We start from the raw sequence: 15,872 nt of genomic DNA on the forward strand, positions 1-15,872 counted from the left end.
TCAAATTACACCTATACATCATGCATTCTCTTCAATAATACCCATATATCTGTCTCTTATACACATCTAGATGTGTATAAGAGACAGTATATATATATATCACGTGTTGTTTGACACTTATATGAGTTATACAAAGATAGGTAAACTTACCCATGTGTCCAATCATAAATTGCCACGTAGCAATCTTTATATATATTGTCAAAATAAATGGTATGTTATTATTCATTAAGGGTTACATCTTTTCAATTTCATAAGGCGTGTTATTTCAATAAATAATTAATTTGAAGATAGGTCACGACTATTAGAATGACCACGAATTAGTCGATAAATACGGTCTTTCTTCAAAATAGTTTAATACGGTTTTCATAAGCATTTTTCTGCCTTAAAATATAAATTCTCTCCCTTTCATAATTTGTTGAAGTTTGATATATCATAAAATATAGTTTGTTGAATTTAAATAAAAAAAAAAAAAAAGTAATCTGTTATATATATATATATGTATGTATATCTTTGTGAATGAAAGAGATGGTCGAATTATTCTAATAATTCTATATGGCAAACCCTATTATTGCATGAACCTTGGCCCCATTTATGAGTTGGAGTCTCCTTTCTTTTGAGGGCCCCCACACTGGACTCTTCTTCTCCAATCAAATCCATCATAAAATTCCACAAAAAGAATAATTAAGCTTAAACAATTACTTAATCAATCATTAAACAAATTCCCTACAAGTCAAATTATATTATCACATTGCCCATCACAGCGTTGGGTATAAATATGCCATTCATCTTAAACCTCATTCAATTTCAAGCAACCCCAAAGCCCAAACACAAAAGCTTTAATTTTTCTTTCTTTAACAATGGAGGCTTTGGGAGGTTTTTTCGATGGGGAATGGGAATCTTTCGCCGCCTTATTCTCATCGGAAGAGATAAATCAGACCCATATTCCGGTGGCTAATCATTGTTCCAGTGAGCTTCCATCGCCCAACAATGGTGTCAACAGCTGGTTCTATTCATTGGATGCTTTTGTTCCTAATTTGCAGAGCAATTGTAAACAGGACATAAGGAGTTGTAGTAGCTGCAGTACTACTGATCATTCTAATGCTTCAGTTTCGATTCCGAATTCGAGTGATTTTTTTATGCCAATTGATGAGAGGAATTTCGGGTCTTTGTTTTTTTCTGATGTTTTAATCGAGGAAATCGATAATGCTCTTGCCACCGCCACCGCCGCCGCTGACGGGGAAGATTCTAGCGCAGAGAGATTCATTGAGCACAATGTACTACAAGGTAGCCACCCTCCGCCGTCGCAGCTGGTAGATTCCACCGGTGCCGGAAACAAACCAATTGCATTGAAGAGGAAAGTCAATAATGGAGACATTTCTGACGATCAGAAGAAGAAAACTCGGATTTCCTCACATGTAAGCCCTCCTGCTACTCTGTTTGATAATGATTTTATTTTTATTTTTAAAATTTATATTTGTATATATGTGCATTTTCACCTTTCTTTCATTTATTCAACTTAGAAATATTGTCACGTGATAATTTTAATTTTTTTTTATAAAAAAAAATTATTTGAGTACACTGCACTTAAATCATTTTCTTATCAAATCCCAAAAAATAAAAAGAACATTTTTTAGAGTTGAGAGCTTAAAGTGAACTTCATTTCTCATTTAACCCAATAATTTATGGACTCCACCACTATGACACATCAATTTCATGACATTAATTCTTTATATAGATTACACGGTTAGACTTCAAAAACCACACTGTGTCTCCAAATGTCCTAAAATAAATTTTTGATAAGTTGATGGATAATTATAAATTTAAGTATAAATATAATTGAAGCTAGTTTAATAATGGAAAATTCAGGGGCAGAGGAAGAAGAAAACAGAGAAGAGAATAGGGGCAAGTGTAGAGGAAGAAGGGAATACAGGTGGAGCATCAGAAGGACAGAGCTCCATTAGTTACAGTTCAGATCAGGAAGAGAATGATTCCGAGGAGGGAAACGGCGGTGGCTCGGCCGCCACCTCCGACAGCGGCTTGAACAGGAAAAGCAGAGCAAGCAGAGGGTCGGCCACGGATCCCCAAAGCCTCTACGCTAGAGTAAGCATCTTTCTTTATTCTTCTCTTTCATATATATATCTTTGAAACGAGTGAGATTATAATTATTGGTTTTTGGTTTCAGAAACGAAGGGAAAGAATCAATGAGCGATTGAGAATCTTACAGAAACTTGTTCCAAATGGAACCAAGGTCAGCATCAAAAGTCCCACTCTTATTATATTTTTTCATTATCAAATGGGAAAATTACATAAAATATTAATTTGGACCAATTTGATGATGAAATATCAGGTTGATATCAGTACCATGCTTGAAGAAGCAGTTCATTATGTCAAGTTTTTGCAGCTCCAAATCAAGGTAACACAAATTAACCCAATAACTTCAAGTTTTTGCAGCTCTTATAAGTAACTTTAACGTTTATAAACAAGTTTCAAAAATTAAAAATAAAAAATACCGTTTAAAATAATCATATAATTTCTCATTCGTGTAAAGATAATTTATTTACCTGAGGGACGTAATTAATTAGGAGATTTACATTCAATTTTTTTTTTCTAATTAAATAAACTTTTATGAATATATATCACTTTAACTTTGTTTTAGTATCATGACAATGGAATAGAAATTTGAACCATTAATTACGTCTTATATTGGGTTACATTGACAGATTAGATTTTATGGATCAAATAGTATCTGAAAATTATCACGTACTTAGATGTAATACATTAAAGATAAAATTTTGAATTTAAAAAAATTAAGAACCAAATTGAAAATAGACCACTGTGTATATTTTCTATATGTTTTTCAATTGTCTAGCAAAGTGGCATTGCATGTGTATTTTTTAAAAATTTGGTATGTAAGTCATGTGAATAATATTTTTCATAATTTTTTTTTTTAGCTATTTTTAAAATTTTGCCGACAAAATGTAAGACTATTCTTTTAGCATTAAAAAATTAAATGTAGATTCAAAATAAAAGAACGGTTAGGAAATCATCAAGTCTATTTTACATAAATAAAAGGAATATCTTCAAACCGACCGTCATTTATTTATTTATTTATTTTCTATATCTCATTGATTTATAACAATTAATAATTAATTTCAAATATATATACATATAAAAGCAAATTTACTAAAATGCCATTGTTTCATTTTATGCAGTTATTGAGCTCAGATGAGATGTGGATGTTTGCTCCTTTGGCTTACAATGGAATGGACCTTGGCCTTCAACAGAACCTCTCTCCATTTCTATCACATTGAGACACATTTTTATTTCCCTTTTTACCCTTGTATTGTTTAATTAACTCAATATAATTAAGCTATATATATATAAATATTTTGATCCTAAGTTTAATAACATTATAATCATGAGGAGAATCCTCATACAATCCTTCACAATCATTATTCCTCAAACTCTCCAAGTTTATGGCACCAACAATTTCAGCCAACTTTGGCACTTTGAAATTATATAATATTTTAAACGTTTATAGATATGATATAGAGCTGAAATTAATATTTAGAATTTTCATTTTGAAGAGTGGTTTATAGAACTAATCGTTTGTAATGATTTAGAGTCAAAGTAAACCTAATTTAACGGTAAAAGGTATGTGGTTCGAGAGGAGTTAAGAAAAATATTTGTAATGTATAGAATTTTAATTATACAATATCTTAGATTTTTGTTTAGATATCTGACCATTTATTCATCTTGAATGTTAGAACTTTGCTATAATTTATATTAAGATATTTCATTAGTGAAATAAAGAATCGTCTAACTCATATATTGATCATTTATCATATCATGTATCATCACATCATATCTTATTCACTTATACAGCTAAGAAAATAAATAAATATATTTTTATTTTCTTACATCAATTTTGCCTGTTGTACTTTTCAAAAAATAAAAATAAAAATTTAGTTTTGGTATAATATTTTGATAAAAGTTTGGATGAAAAGTTGTATTGATTTTTATCGAATTGCATCTCAAACTTAGATAAGCATGGAATTCTTAATTAACCTTAAATTTGAAAGTGTAGACATTTTTACCATCTGATTAGTGTTGGTTTGAAAAATCATTAAAAAAAAAAAAGTTATTCCTTGGTTTCAATGAATATATGATACAAAATTGATAATAATTTCAAAGAACAAAGTTATTAGAGCTATTTTTTTTTTTTTTTTTTGTTGAACTTTGTAATTTTTGGCTAATTGTTTAAAGATGAGTTTGTACATTAATCAAACTTAATTTCATGCCAAACTTTAGAATATAAAAATAATTGAGTATTAAGATATTTCCATAAGATTTAATTAGATGAAATTAAAGGTTTTGAAAATTTATACAACATGCTAACAAGAGGATAAATCAACTGAAATAGTGCTAATTATTTGTAGTTATTGGACTTTTTTTTGTGTGAAATTTTGAAGTATCGTTGGATTCTTATTGTTGCAATGATTGTGGGAAGCCCATTAAGTGATCCAGCCCAACAACCCTTCTGTGTGGAAATGAGAAACACCAAATAAATTTCCATTTTATAATTATTTTTTTCTTCTTCAAAGCATGCTTAGTTAATATTTCCCCATTTTATAATATTTCTCTTAAAATATGAAAATTACACTTATGCTAAACACATTGTGAAAATTTAAGATCAATTTTCAATATCAATGTTTTAATAAAAACAAAATATTTTCAATATAGAGACTTTTTTTAATACAAATATAGATACTAATATCAAGTAAGTTACAAAAAAAAAACTTAGAGCAACTTAGAGCCAATTTTCTTCCATGAATGGATGGTTAAATTAATAAGTCTTACCTCTCTATAGAAACTTTAGATCATAAATTAATTTTGTGTAATCTATATATACTTAGATTGTATATTGATAAACAATTTTTTTCTTGATAATATGGTGGATTGAGTGATTCAAATCTCTAATCTTTGGTTAATTATATATATTTAAAATCTGAGTTGAGTTATGCTATGTTGGCTATATTAATGAATAAGTTATAAAGATTTAAGTCTATAAATAAATGAATTCGTAACTTGAGGTAAAATAAAAGGCTAAATAATAAAATATATTCACAAACTTTACCCATATTTATTAGAAAATACTCACCTTCTTTAAAAAATAAAAGGTTACACAAGAAAAAAAAAATATTGCAAACTCCCCGAAAAAAAATAGTGGCTTGATTGTGTTAGTCATTGCAAACTCATTCTATTTTTGAAGGATCCATTCCCTATTATTGCAGTTGAGAAGTGGCAAGTTCCGCCCCCTTACTCAACCTCTATTTTAAAAAAAAAAAAAACACAAAAGACACTTTCCCTTCTCTCTAATAAGGTCAATTCCATGATTGATATAATTATTCAACTCTATCTTTTCAGAAGTCAATCCCGAGCCAATATTATCTTTATAAATGTTTCAAAGCTACACTTCTCATGTAGATCATTGGCAAAATATTGAAATGACAGTGACTATGACGTATGTTTAGATTAAGTTTTAAAAAAACAACTTTTCATCAAATATTCCAAAAATTTTACTCCCACAAGAATAGTTTTAAAACCATTTTAAGAGCGGTTAAGATTGTTGTTATAACTTTAGAAAGAATTAGGATATTTTGGAAACAAAATAATAGAATTGAAACATATATATATTTTTTTATAGCTTGCCAAAAGAAAAGCTACCAATCAAATATGTACTTTGGATTAATCTATATAATGTTTAAGTTAAGAGAAATGAAACATTATAATTTATGGGTAAAACGTAAAAAGTTAAAAAAGAAGGTAGTATGATTTAATGATGGAAAAGGCAGGAGAAGTGTGGAAATTTGGTCTCTTAATTGCATGCGTGTATAGTTGGCCCCAATATCTTTCTTTTCACTTTTTTTTTTTTTTAACTGTTCCAATAATTTGATTTAATTTTGATGGGACTTTATACTTAATTTTGAGGAGACTTTTTCCTTTTTCTTCTCCTTTTTTAAGTTAAGTGATTGCAAATACACATTTTAGACCGAAGTTTCTTAATATTACAAAAGGTTAAAAGTTTATAATTTTTACAAATTTATCTTATACGAAATAATTAGGAATTTTATTTAACATGCCAATTATTATAATAACTTTTTGCAATATTAAAAAGGAAAAAAAATCTATAAAATAACTTTTATGTAGGTAACTAATGTTGTCGAAATATTTAAAAAATGAAAAAAAAATCCATGTATGCAATTGATAGTTTAGAAACAAGATCTGGAAAAGAATTAATGTTTAAAAATGATAAATCGGAAAAAAATTTATGTCAAACTTTTTAGAAAAATGAAATGAAAACTGAAAAGGCAAAAAAAAAAAAAAAAACCATGACGATTTTTTTTTCTTGTTTTTACTTATTTTTAAAAACAATAATATAAGGATTTTTAACAAAAAATATTTGATTGTTTTGTGATTTTTCTAAAAAAAGTAAAATCAAAAAAGAAAATAATGCGTTTGAAAATATTCAACTGAAAATCAAAAGGAAAAAGAAATCTCAAATTCAAAATAAAATACATAACAGAAACATTGCAAATTTCCAAATTTATAATAACCAATAACAACTAATTATGATAAGGGTATTTTGGTAAAATAAAATTAAAGAAAAAAAGGGTGAAAACCCAATTACTATTTAAAAGTTGATGGTTAGAATAAATATATCCTAATTATCCTAATTTTGAGTCTTATTCTTCATAGATGGGCCAAAATAAGACCCAAAATTACACGAATGTTATAATAAATATACCCTAATTACCACTTAATGTTATAATAAATATACCCTAATTATCACTTTAAAAGTTGATGATTCAATCTCTCATCTCGATAATTGTTGAACTAAAAAAAAAAAAAGAGATATTTTCTTGAAAACCAATAAATTTTGAAATTTGCATATAGCAAATCGCGTTTAGGCATAAATATGTAAGGAAAATTATATTGGGTAACAAATTAAGTTTAGGGTTTAGCCATTATGACTTTTACTTTTCAAATTTTATAAATATGGTAAATATACAATCCTCTTTATGAATTTCTAATTATTTTTATTACATGAATCCCTAAACAATTAATTAATAGAGAGAGAAAGAAACATATAAAGAGAAGTGGCAACCGACGATTGGTGATCGGATATGCTGTGGTCGACAGAGGTAAGCAATGGAGAGATGGAGCGGCAGTCGCAACAAATGGTATGGAGTTGGTGAAAGAGAGATGTGAGAGGGGGTGGGGAGATAGAGAGAGAAAGAGAAAACTGATGATCGGAGACCGGACGTGTGACGGATGATGGAGGTGGAGCAGGTTGTTTGCAGAGAGATGTTGGGGGATGAGGGAGGGGTTGCTGCTTTCGAAGAAGAAGAAGTTCAAGTTTTTTTTTTTAAAAAAAAAAAAAACAAAAATTTATAGGTGTATCAAATGTATATTAGTAGTGTATCAAGGGGTATTAAGTATGTCAAAGGTATCAAGTATTTCAAGTGTATCAGATATATTAAGTGTGGATCAAACGTACATCAAGTGTGTATCAAGTGTATTTGTACATTTTTTACATTTTTTGTTTTAAATTGTAGATTAGATTTGTTTCTTTGCTTTTTTTTTTTCTTGCAAAACTAAAAAGTTTGGACAACAAATCTAATATCGATAATTTATTTTGTCCATTTTGTAACTAGCTGAATATATAATTAAGTGTCTTAACTCAAGTCAAAATTAACTATTTTTACCACTAGTAAATGGATAAGAAAAAAATTTAAAATTGACTTGCCGAACTAAAATGGTATCTAAAAGACTATAATCTAATTTAATTATTCGATATGTTTTCTTTTCATATATAGGAAAAGGAGAGTAGTTTGGAGAAATAATCCAAGAATTTAAAACATTTTATTCTCTCTCATTGTGATAAGAAGGAGACAAGACAACATCGGCCTAAACTTAGTTCCTTGATTTGTGACATGGCATGTTTCTATTCGTTATAATATCTTTTCATAAAAATAATAATAAAAGAGAGCACATTGATTTAACAATTAATTTAAGTAATATAAACTTTTTTGTGGAATAATTGTACACAAGACTAGATGTAACAAGGAACAAACTTTTTTTTCTTTCTAATTAGTGCTAATAACTTCATCTTATGATTGCATTAATTTATGGTGGCCACGCCAATTTCTTTTATATTCTCAAAACTTTATCAAAAAAGGTTCTTTTGTTATCATAATTTCTACTCTATATTGAAATTGGCGTGGACTTTTTTTTCATTATTAAAATAAAAATTTGCCCATTAAACTCTTACTATTTACTCATATAAACCTCACTTTGAGATTTCTTTTTTGAAAAAAAAAAAAAGTGATCTATTATGCAATTAATCTTGGAGGATTAATTATTAAAGATGCTATTGAATCAATAGCATTAACTAGGGTTGTAATCTCTAATAAACTATGTTGTTTCAATTTTTTTTCTGTTTACCAACTCAAATAGTCACTTCACTTAGGTTTAAATTGTAAAATTCAAGAAGAGATGAATGACTCTACAAAACTTTTCATCATGGGTTCTTACGAAATCGATATATTCAAGCATTTTTCATTTTTGGATAAGGTATCAGAAGGGGCAATATTGCATTTCAATATTATATATGGTAGGAGTGTAACAACAAACCGAAAAACCGAAAATCCAAACATGGTTTGGCTTGATTTTTTAATATAAAATTGAAAATCTTAGTTTGTATTTGGAGAAAATAAAAAAATATTAACTTGGATCGATTCTTTATTAAAAAAACAATCAAAACCGAACCTAAACAATTGTTTATATATATATATATATATATACTCTTCATTAGGTATCTTTTAGTATTTTAACTATTATGATGCACATATATTTGTTGTTTAGAAAAAGACTAATTATTATGGAACGTGTATGTTTTTTATTTTAGAAAAATGTAAAAAAAAAATGTCAAATTTCAAATTTATATAAAAAAAAATCCTTTTTCAATTTTAAATTAGCATAAAAGGATCCATTCAAACACAAAGTAGAAAAAAAAAAAAATTGAAGAAAAAAATGTAAAAAGCGAGAACCAAATCAATAATAGATCGATCCAAATAAATCCAATCCATTGGTTATGTTCTTTGTTGGACATTGATTTGAATCCATTTTTTTTGTAAAACCAATGGTAATGGTTTGGTTTGGTTCTTGGTTGAGCCCAAAATCAACAACACTACCTGACAATCACCCCTAATATATGACACCACTAAGCACAAATACAAATTGTTAGGTCTGCTTCTTCGATGGGTCTGCTTCTGCAAAAGAAAAACTATTTTAGCCCAAATGATGAAAAATAAAGAAGCCCTTTTACCTTGATCCAATTCAGGAGGCCCTGATCTTTGCCCCAAATTTCTTGGTTGGTAGAGAACTTGGTTAAGAAGTGCCCACGATTTTCCAGCTGATGGCTAACAAGTGGATGATCCCACTAAAATTTTGTCTGATGGAAAATGAAAAAGACTTTGTTTCTAATGGGTGCAAAACGAAATTTCTTTCTCTCTCTGCCTTTCTGTATTCTTTTCTTTCTTCTAACCTTAATGAGTTTTTGTTTAATCTGTGCGATTATTTATGAGTAAACGATACGATGCTTGCAGTCGGGTAGATGATGACAGAAGAAAAGATGTAGACGATCATGCAATCGTGTAGATGATTGCTCGAAGGAAGGTAGACGATCACACAATTGTGCAGACAATTGCTTGAAGGAAGATAAACGTTCGCGCAATCGTGTAGACGATTGCTTGAAGGAAAGGTAGACGATCGTTCTGATCTACTAGACGATATGAAGAGAAAAGGTAAACGATGGACAATCTTGTAGACGATGAGAAGAGAAGAAGAAAAAATATACTGCGATGTACGTGGTTCGGCTATGAAAGCATACGTCCATGGGAAGGAGAGAGTTTTTATTATGAAGCTAAGTCACAGACCCTTTTCTTTACAGATTGCTCAAGATTTTCTTGAATCTATGTATTTGTTGTTGTATCTAAAATTTGTAAATGATGAGTTTAAATAATATTTTTGATACACGTAATTACAATAACTAACGATAAAAATTAAAAAAATGTGAAACAGCTTCTTGATGTTGATGTATGAGTTTATATTCTTCACAAATAAACCAGTCTTGTTGAATTTTAATCTTTAAAAATGATGTTTGTTTTTCTCACTTTTTTGTTTTTTTTCAAGTAAACATTTGAATTCTTAGCCAAATTCATAAAACAAAAACAAGTTTTATGAAATTATTTTTTTTAGTTTTCGAAATTTGACGTGAATTTTTAGAAAATAAATTACCAAATAAAGAAATCATAGGTGAAGGTAGAACTTATAAACTTATCTTTTAAAAATAAAAAATAAAATAATTATGTATGGGGCTTAAATATTTACAGAAAAGAAAAAAAAACCTATAAAATGAAATTAGAGATTTGGAGTTATAATTATAGATAAGAAACAAAATTAGAAATAAAGTTGGAAAGAAACATTAATAATAATGTTAGTGGAGGGGAACAAAGTCGTCTCGAGGCAATATGTTTTATTGTTAAGAGGAGATGCCAAAAACCACATAAAACTCAGCCACCTTATCCAACTGCCGCAAATTCAATGCTTCAATTGAAAAACGCCTTTTTTTTTTTTTTTCTTTTAAATAAATAAACAATAGAAAGAAAACAAAGTCAATTAAGCTTTTTAACATTTAACATGGGGAATCCACATTGGAGAGAAACTAGTGGCTGTCACACGCGTGCCTTTGCTAAAGTTCAGGAAAATTTCTAATATTACAAAGGTAGTTATTTCATTTATTCACACTATAAATTTATCTTTATAAATATTAGTAAATTCTAAATTAATATTATCGATCCTCACTCTACTTTTAAAAGAATGATAATGTAATTGAGAGATCGTACTATATAGGAAAATTTCCTCTAAAGTTCCATGCCCCAAAAATATTTAACAAAATACTGGATTAAATTACTATTGTAACATACATTCTTTGTTATGAAAAACTCTTTATGGACTAAAATTATTAAAATCACATTTATCATTGTAAGGAAAATCAAAACACAATCATCACATATCTCTACAATAGAATAGTATTGTTCATTTTAGGTATAAATTGTTTGCTATTAATTGCACTTAAAATGTATATTATTTATGTACGTCTGTGTTTTTCTCCTTGTTTAACTAATGTGAGACTTTGGTCGCACTTTAAGTCATGTTCAAAATCATTTCAAATATAATTTTGATTATATATATTTTTTACAATATGTTATATAGAATGGATGAATCGAACTTCTAATCTCAAAATTGATAGTATGTATTTGTTGAGCTATTCATATTGATCATTTATAATTGTATTTAGTTCTTATGGGTATGATGTTAATTGACATGATGCTGCTGTGCTAGATGGAAATGGGTAAGGATTTGGCTTGGTTGGAATGGATTACAAATAAATAAATATAGATACAATTTATGAGAAATGTCGCATGGTAGGTGTGAGTAAGGTTCAAATTTAAAACTTAATGTAATTGTTAATCTATCGTTTCATACCAATTTGCCTATTTGGGCCATATATTTTAAAGAAAAAATATTTTAAATGAAAAAAATGCTAAAAATATTCATAAATAATAATAAAATATCATAGTTATCTCTGATAGACCGTGATAGATTACTATCTGTGTCTATCATGACACAGATAGATTTAGATAGTAGTCTATCACAGATAGATAGTAAAATTTTATTATATTTATAAATATATTCATTCATTTTTCTATATTTAAAACTAACCTACTTTAAATTTGAAAGATGTAGCATTAGGATTTTGCCAATAATTTTTACAATGGAAATAAATGTTGTTTAAAAATATAATTACAATTTTTGGGTAAAATAAATATTTTGGCTCTTTGCTATTTTAATTCATGCATATTGAAATGTTAAAATTTAGCGGGAATTTGCAATTTCCAACATAAAAAATTGATATAATTTCAAAACTAACCTCTTTTCTAAAAATTAGTTTTTCTAACCTATTTCTTACTTTTTCATCTTTTATTTGAAAGACCCACATAGTGATGTTATCAAAATATACATGTAAACCTTAAAAATTGAGTTTCTAAACATCTTTAATTTGAAAGTTACTGCAAAAACTTGGACATTTTTCGACGACGAAAACTGTCGGCTAAAGTTTAAAATGCTGTTAGGAGAACCTTACCTGACCCAAAAAGCCTTGTTGTAAGAAAAAAAAAGATATCTCGACGGATCAATAATGGGGCTTTCTACAGACCCTAAACGAAGCCGTCGAGATAAGTCATTTCTCTCGATGGTAAGAATAAATTACTACCGTCGGGCGAAGTTAGCATATGCCGATGGTTATTTTTGGCGTCAGGATATGGTTACTTATCTCGATGCTTCCTCTACATTATTACATTCGGTAAAAGTTATCATGAGAACTATTTTACCGTGCAATTTCACTTTTCCTGACCCCTATACCATCAAGAGTTGGTTACTTTTGTCGACGTTAACCAGTTTTAGATTCAAGAAAAGATTAAAAAATGCATGAAATTACACTTTTTTTCGACCCTATGTACCGTCGGGATTACATATTTAAGCGTCGAAATATTTTTTTTCTTTATTTACTAAATTATATATATATTCTTTTTACAAATGTCATACATGTTTGAATCTTACAAATATCAGGTAAACTAAAATAAAAATTACCAAAATTAATTAGATATCTACAAAAGTAAATAATATCTTGAAAACATGTTTGAATCTTAAGAATTTGTCAAGTAAACAACTACTAATACTATTCGTCTTAAATATAACATAATATCCACAAATCCTTAACTTTGGAGTAACATTACATAATAACAAACTACCTATAAAACACAATTCTACAATTTAATTAAACTTGTCGAGAGATGCATCTTCAACATAAAGACCTTAATCATGCCACTTAGTCTATTAGGGTGACACCTAGGCCACTTAGTCTATTATGTCTATAGACACTAACTAAACTGAGCTATTCTTTCAGAACTCTCTTTTATACTAAGGGTTGCATAATCAGATGGCTTATTAGGGTGACACCTAGGCCACTAATTTTCTCTTAAGGCCTTAATCATGCCACTTAGTCCACTAATTGGGTGATTAAGTTGGGTGCTTAAGCCTCACCTCAACACATAGGCCTAGCCTTACTCGTCGCTCAGGCTAGTGTCCCACCACGTCTTCCCCCTTGGTCATCGCACACACCAGCCAGTGCACGCACTCGTCTTGTTTTAGGTGCCTATGTCTATCCCTATCGCCCATTATTACCTCAAATAACCTCTAAACATGCTCGAGGCCTCATGCACCATCATATACCCCTTGGATAACCACATGCCTCACCCTCTAAGCCTTCCGACCAATACACTCTTTGTTGCCGCCTAGCCCTTGCCTTGAGCCTTGCCAACTAACCTTCCTAACATCATTTTGTGCCCTTCATACGCTCACTTTAGTAAGGTTTTGTGGAAGAACCATGAAGTGGAAGAGGCCATTTGGGAGACAGAGGACTAGATGAAGAGTAGATACCCACATCTTTTTCCTTGAAGATGTCCAATAGAATTTCAAGGACGAAATCCTTTAAAGGTGGAGGTAAATTGTAACCCTAGAATTTGAGTTCTTAAACATCTTTAATTTGAAAGTTAAAGTTAATGCTTGTATGTTCTAAGATAATTAGTCAATTTAACATATATTGTATAGGTATAAAGTTGAGAAAAGAGAGGTAATTAAAGAAGGAGTTTTCTAAGTGTTATGCTTGAAAAACTTAAGTGAAACTATATGTAGGATGCTCGAGGTTAGGTGTTTCAAACACTTAGAAAAATTTAAGGATGATTGGGGAATGAAGGTTAGGTGTGGAGCTTGGAAAGAGTAGAGATGAGAGATTTTGGCTAACTATTAGAAAAGAGAGCAACCTATGCAATTGGAGGACATAAAACAAGGGATTGGCATTAAGAGGTTGGTCAAGCCAAACATTGAGCATGAGGCGATAAAGTATGGTTGAAGCATGAGGCCATGAGATGTGATTAGACTTGGGCGGTGAAAAGGGTCATATGGTTGAGGAAGGTATATAAGTGAAGGCAATTTCCTTTATGTTCTATTTGTGAGAATATTAGAAAAATAATTTTTTAATCTTAATTAGTGGGCTAAGTGCAAGAATTTTGGGCTTAAGACAATGGTTAGTGGCATGAGTTGTCACTTTGTATGCAAAGAAAGCATGCAAATGGAAGTATAAATAAAGATGAAGAAGAGAAAGATGGTTTGGCCATTATACTCATGCCAAGGGAGAGATTTTGTAGCCAACTTTAACTCAATCATTGAAGAAGAAGATCTAGGGCTGTTATGGAGAAATTCAACTAGAAAGATGTTGTAAATTGAAGAAATATGGAGGTTGGTCTAAATTCTTAACTAAGCTGAACAATCTGTAAAGTTTGGAGAATTTTGGGCTTTCAAGAAGGAGTTGGAAGGTACAATTTGAAGGTAATTAAGTTAAAAAGTCATTTAAGAGGTCTATTGAAGAAATTTACAATTTATTTGGCTAAAAACGATGAATTGAGTATTGAAAAAGACAATTTGAAAATTAGGTGTTTGGAGGGAAACTGCTGGCCAAAGGTTGAAAAAGGCACACGGAGAGTTAGTCTATCAGTTGGTGTCTCATGTACGTGAAGGGAATCGATCACGAGGATTTCCATGCAGCGGAAAAGATCATTCCAAATTACAATCATGTATGAATATTACAAATTACAATCATAAACAGAGACAAATGATTATGCATTCGATACAGAAATTACAGCATGAAACTACAAATGATCAAGAAAGAAATCTCTACACACATTTGTAGACTCATCTCCATGCTCCTTGATCACGAACGCTTAAACACAGCAACCTCAAACGCTCAAACAACACGACTGCTACACAGCACGAACACCGTGCACTCATCCTTAGCGATCGCCTCGATCGCAAACACCTCAACAGCACGAACGACCTCCACAGAACCTCGACAGTGTCGAGTTGAGTATGACACCACCAAGAAGGATACCTTGGTATTCTCGGTATAAGAATCCAGAGGGTGGGCTTTGTATGGACTTGGTTTGAGGCAAAAGAAGGAGGAGACAACAATCATGTAAAAGATTGAGCAAGTGGGAGAAGAGTGAACCTATCGTATAGGCCGATGCCCAATCGTTTAGCAAAAGCTAAGCGATCGTTTAGCTCATCGCTTAATTCCGTATCTGTCACTTACAAAACACTACATGATCGTCTAGGTCGCTCAAGCTGTCGCTTAGTAAATCGTATTTACTTGACAACTTCTTTTCCGAGAGAAAATTCATAAATTCAATATTGCAAAACTTTTTGAAATTAGGAAAACAATTTTCCTTTTTATCTCACGGTTACCATGAACCACCAATAACCTCCCACTCTATTGGTTATTAGAGAAAGAGATTTAATTATCCAATATTTAATATTATTATAAATATAAAAATAACCAACTTATCATACTATATTTATAACCTATAGTTTTAATATTTCATCTCATGAAACATATAAACCATAGTTCTTTTTCTATTCCATGGTACTTAATGTAAATCTCACCATAGTTCTTTTTCTATTCTATGGTACTTAATGTAAATCTCATTTACATTAATCCTCCACTAGATGTATCTCATACATCATACCGATATATCATATATAATCAAATTACCCCTTGTCAATTTGAACATTTCAAATAAACACCAAGAACTGATCCTTAACTGAATCTATTGAGTTACCAAGGGGATTTT

The 15,872-nt window shown here is 29.8% G+C and overlaps 1 protein-coding gene across 1 annotated transcript; it reads left to right on the forward strand.

Moving 5' to 3' along the window:
* Window positions 1–857: 857 nt before the first annotated feature.
* Window positions 858–3,425, forward strand: LOC120076065 (putative transcription factor bHLH086). Its single transcript, XM_039029846.1, has 5 exons — window positions 858–1,415; window positions 1,867–2,100; window positions 2,183–2,248; window positions 2,348–2,413; window positions 3,213–3,425. The coding sequence occupies exons 1-5, from the start codon at window positions 858–860 to the stop codon at window positions 3,309–3,311; spliced, it is 1,023 nt and encodes a 340-aa protein (XP_038885774.1). The 3' UTR covers window positions 3,312–3,425.
* The last annotated feature ends 12,447 nt before the right edge of the window (window positions 3,426–15,872 follow it).

Source organism: Benincasa hispida, chromosome 4, assembly GCF_009727055.1.
Source record: "Benincasa hispida cultivar B227 chromosome 4, ASM972705v1, whole genome shotgun sequence".
NCBI lineage: Eukaryota > Viridiplantae > Streptophyta > Magnoliopsida > Cucurbitales > Cucurbitaceae > Benincasa > Benincasa hispida.

What these genes read in the sequence shown, in the direction of transcription:
- LOC120076065 (XM_039029846.1), top strand. Translation starts at nt 858, where the DNA reads ATGGAGGCTTTGGGAGGTTTTTTCGATGGGGAATGGGAATCTTTCGCC. An exon ending in AAACTCGGATTTCCTCACAT is followed by an intron (nt 1,416 to 1,866) that starts GTAAGCCCTCCT and finishes TGGAAAATTCAG; the next exon opens with GGGCAGAGGAAGAAGAAAAC. An exon ending in TTTTGCAGCTCCAAATCAAG is followed by an intron (nt 2,414 to 3,212) that starts GTAACACAAATT and finishes CATTTTATGCAG; the next exon opens with TTATTGAGCTCAGATGAGAT.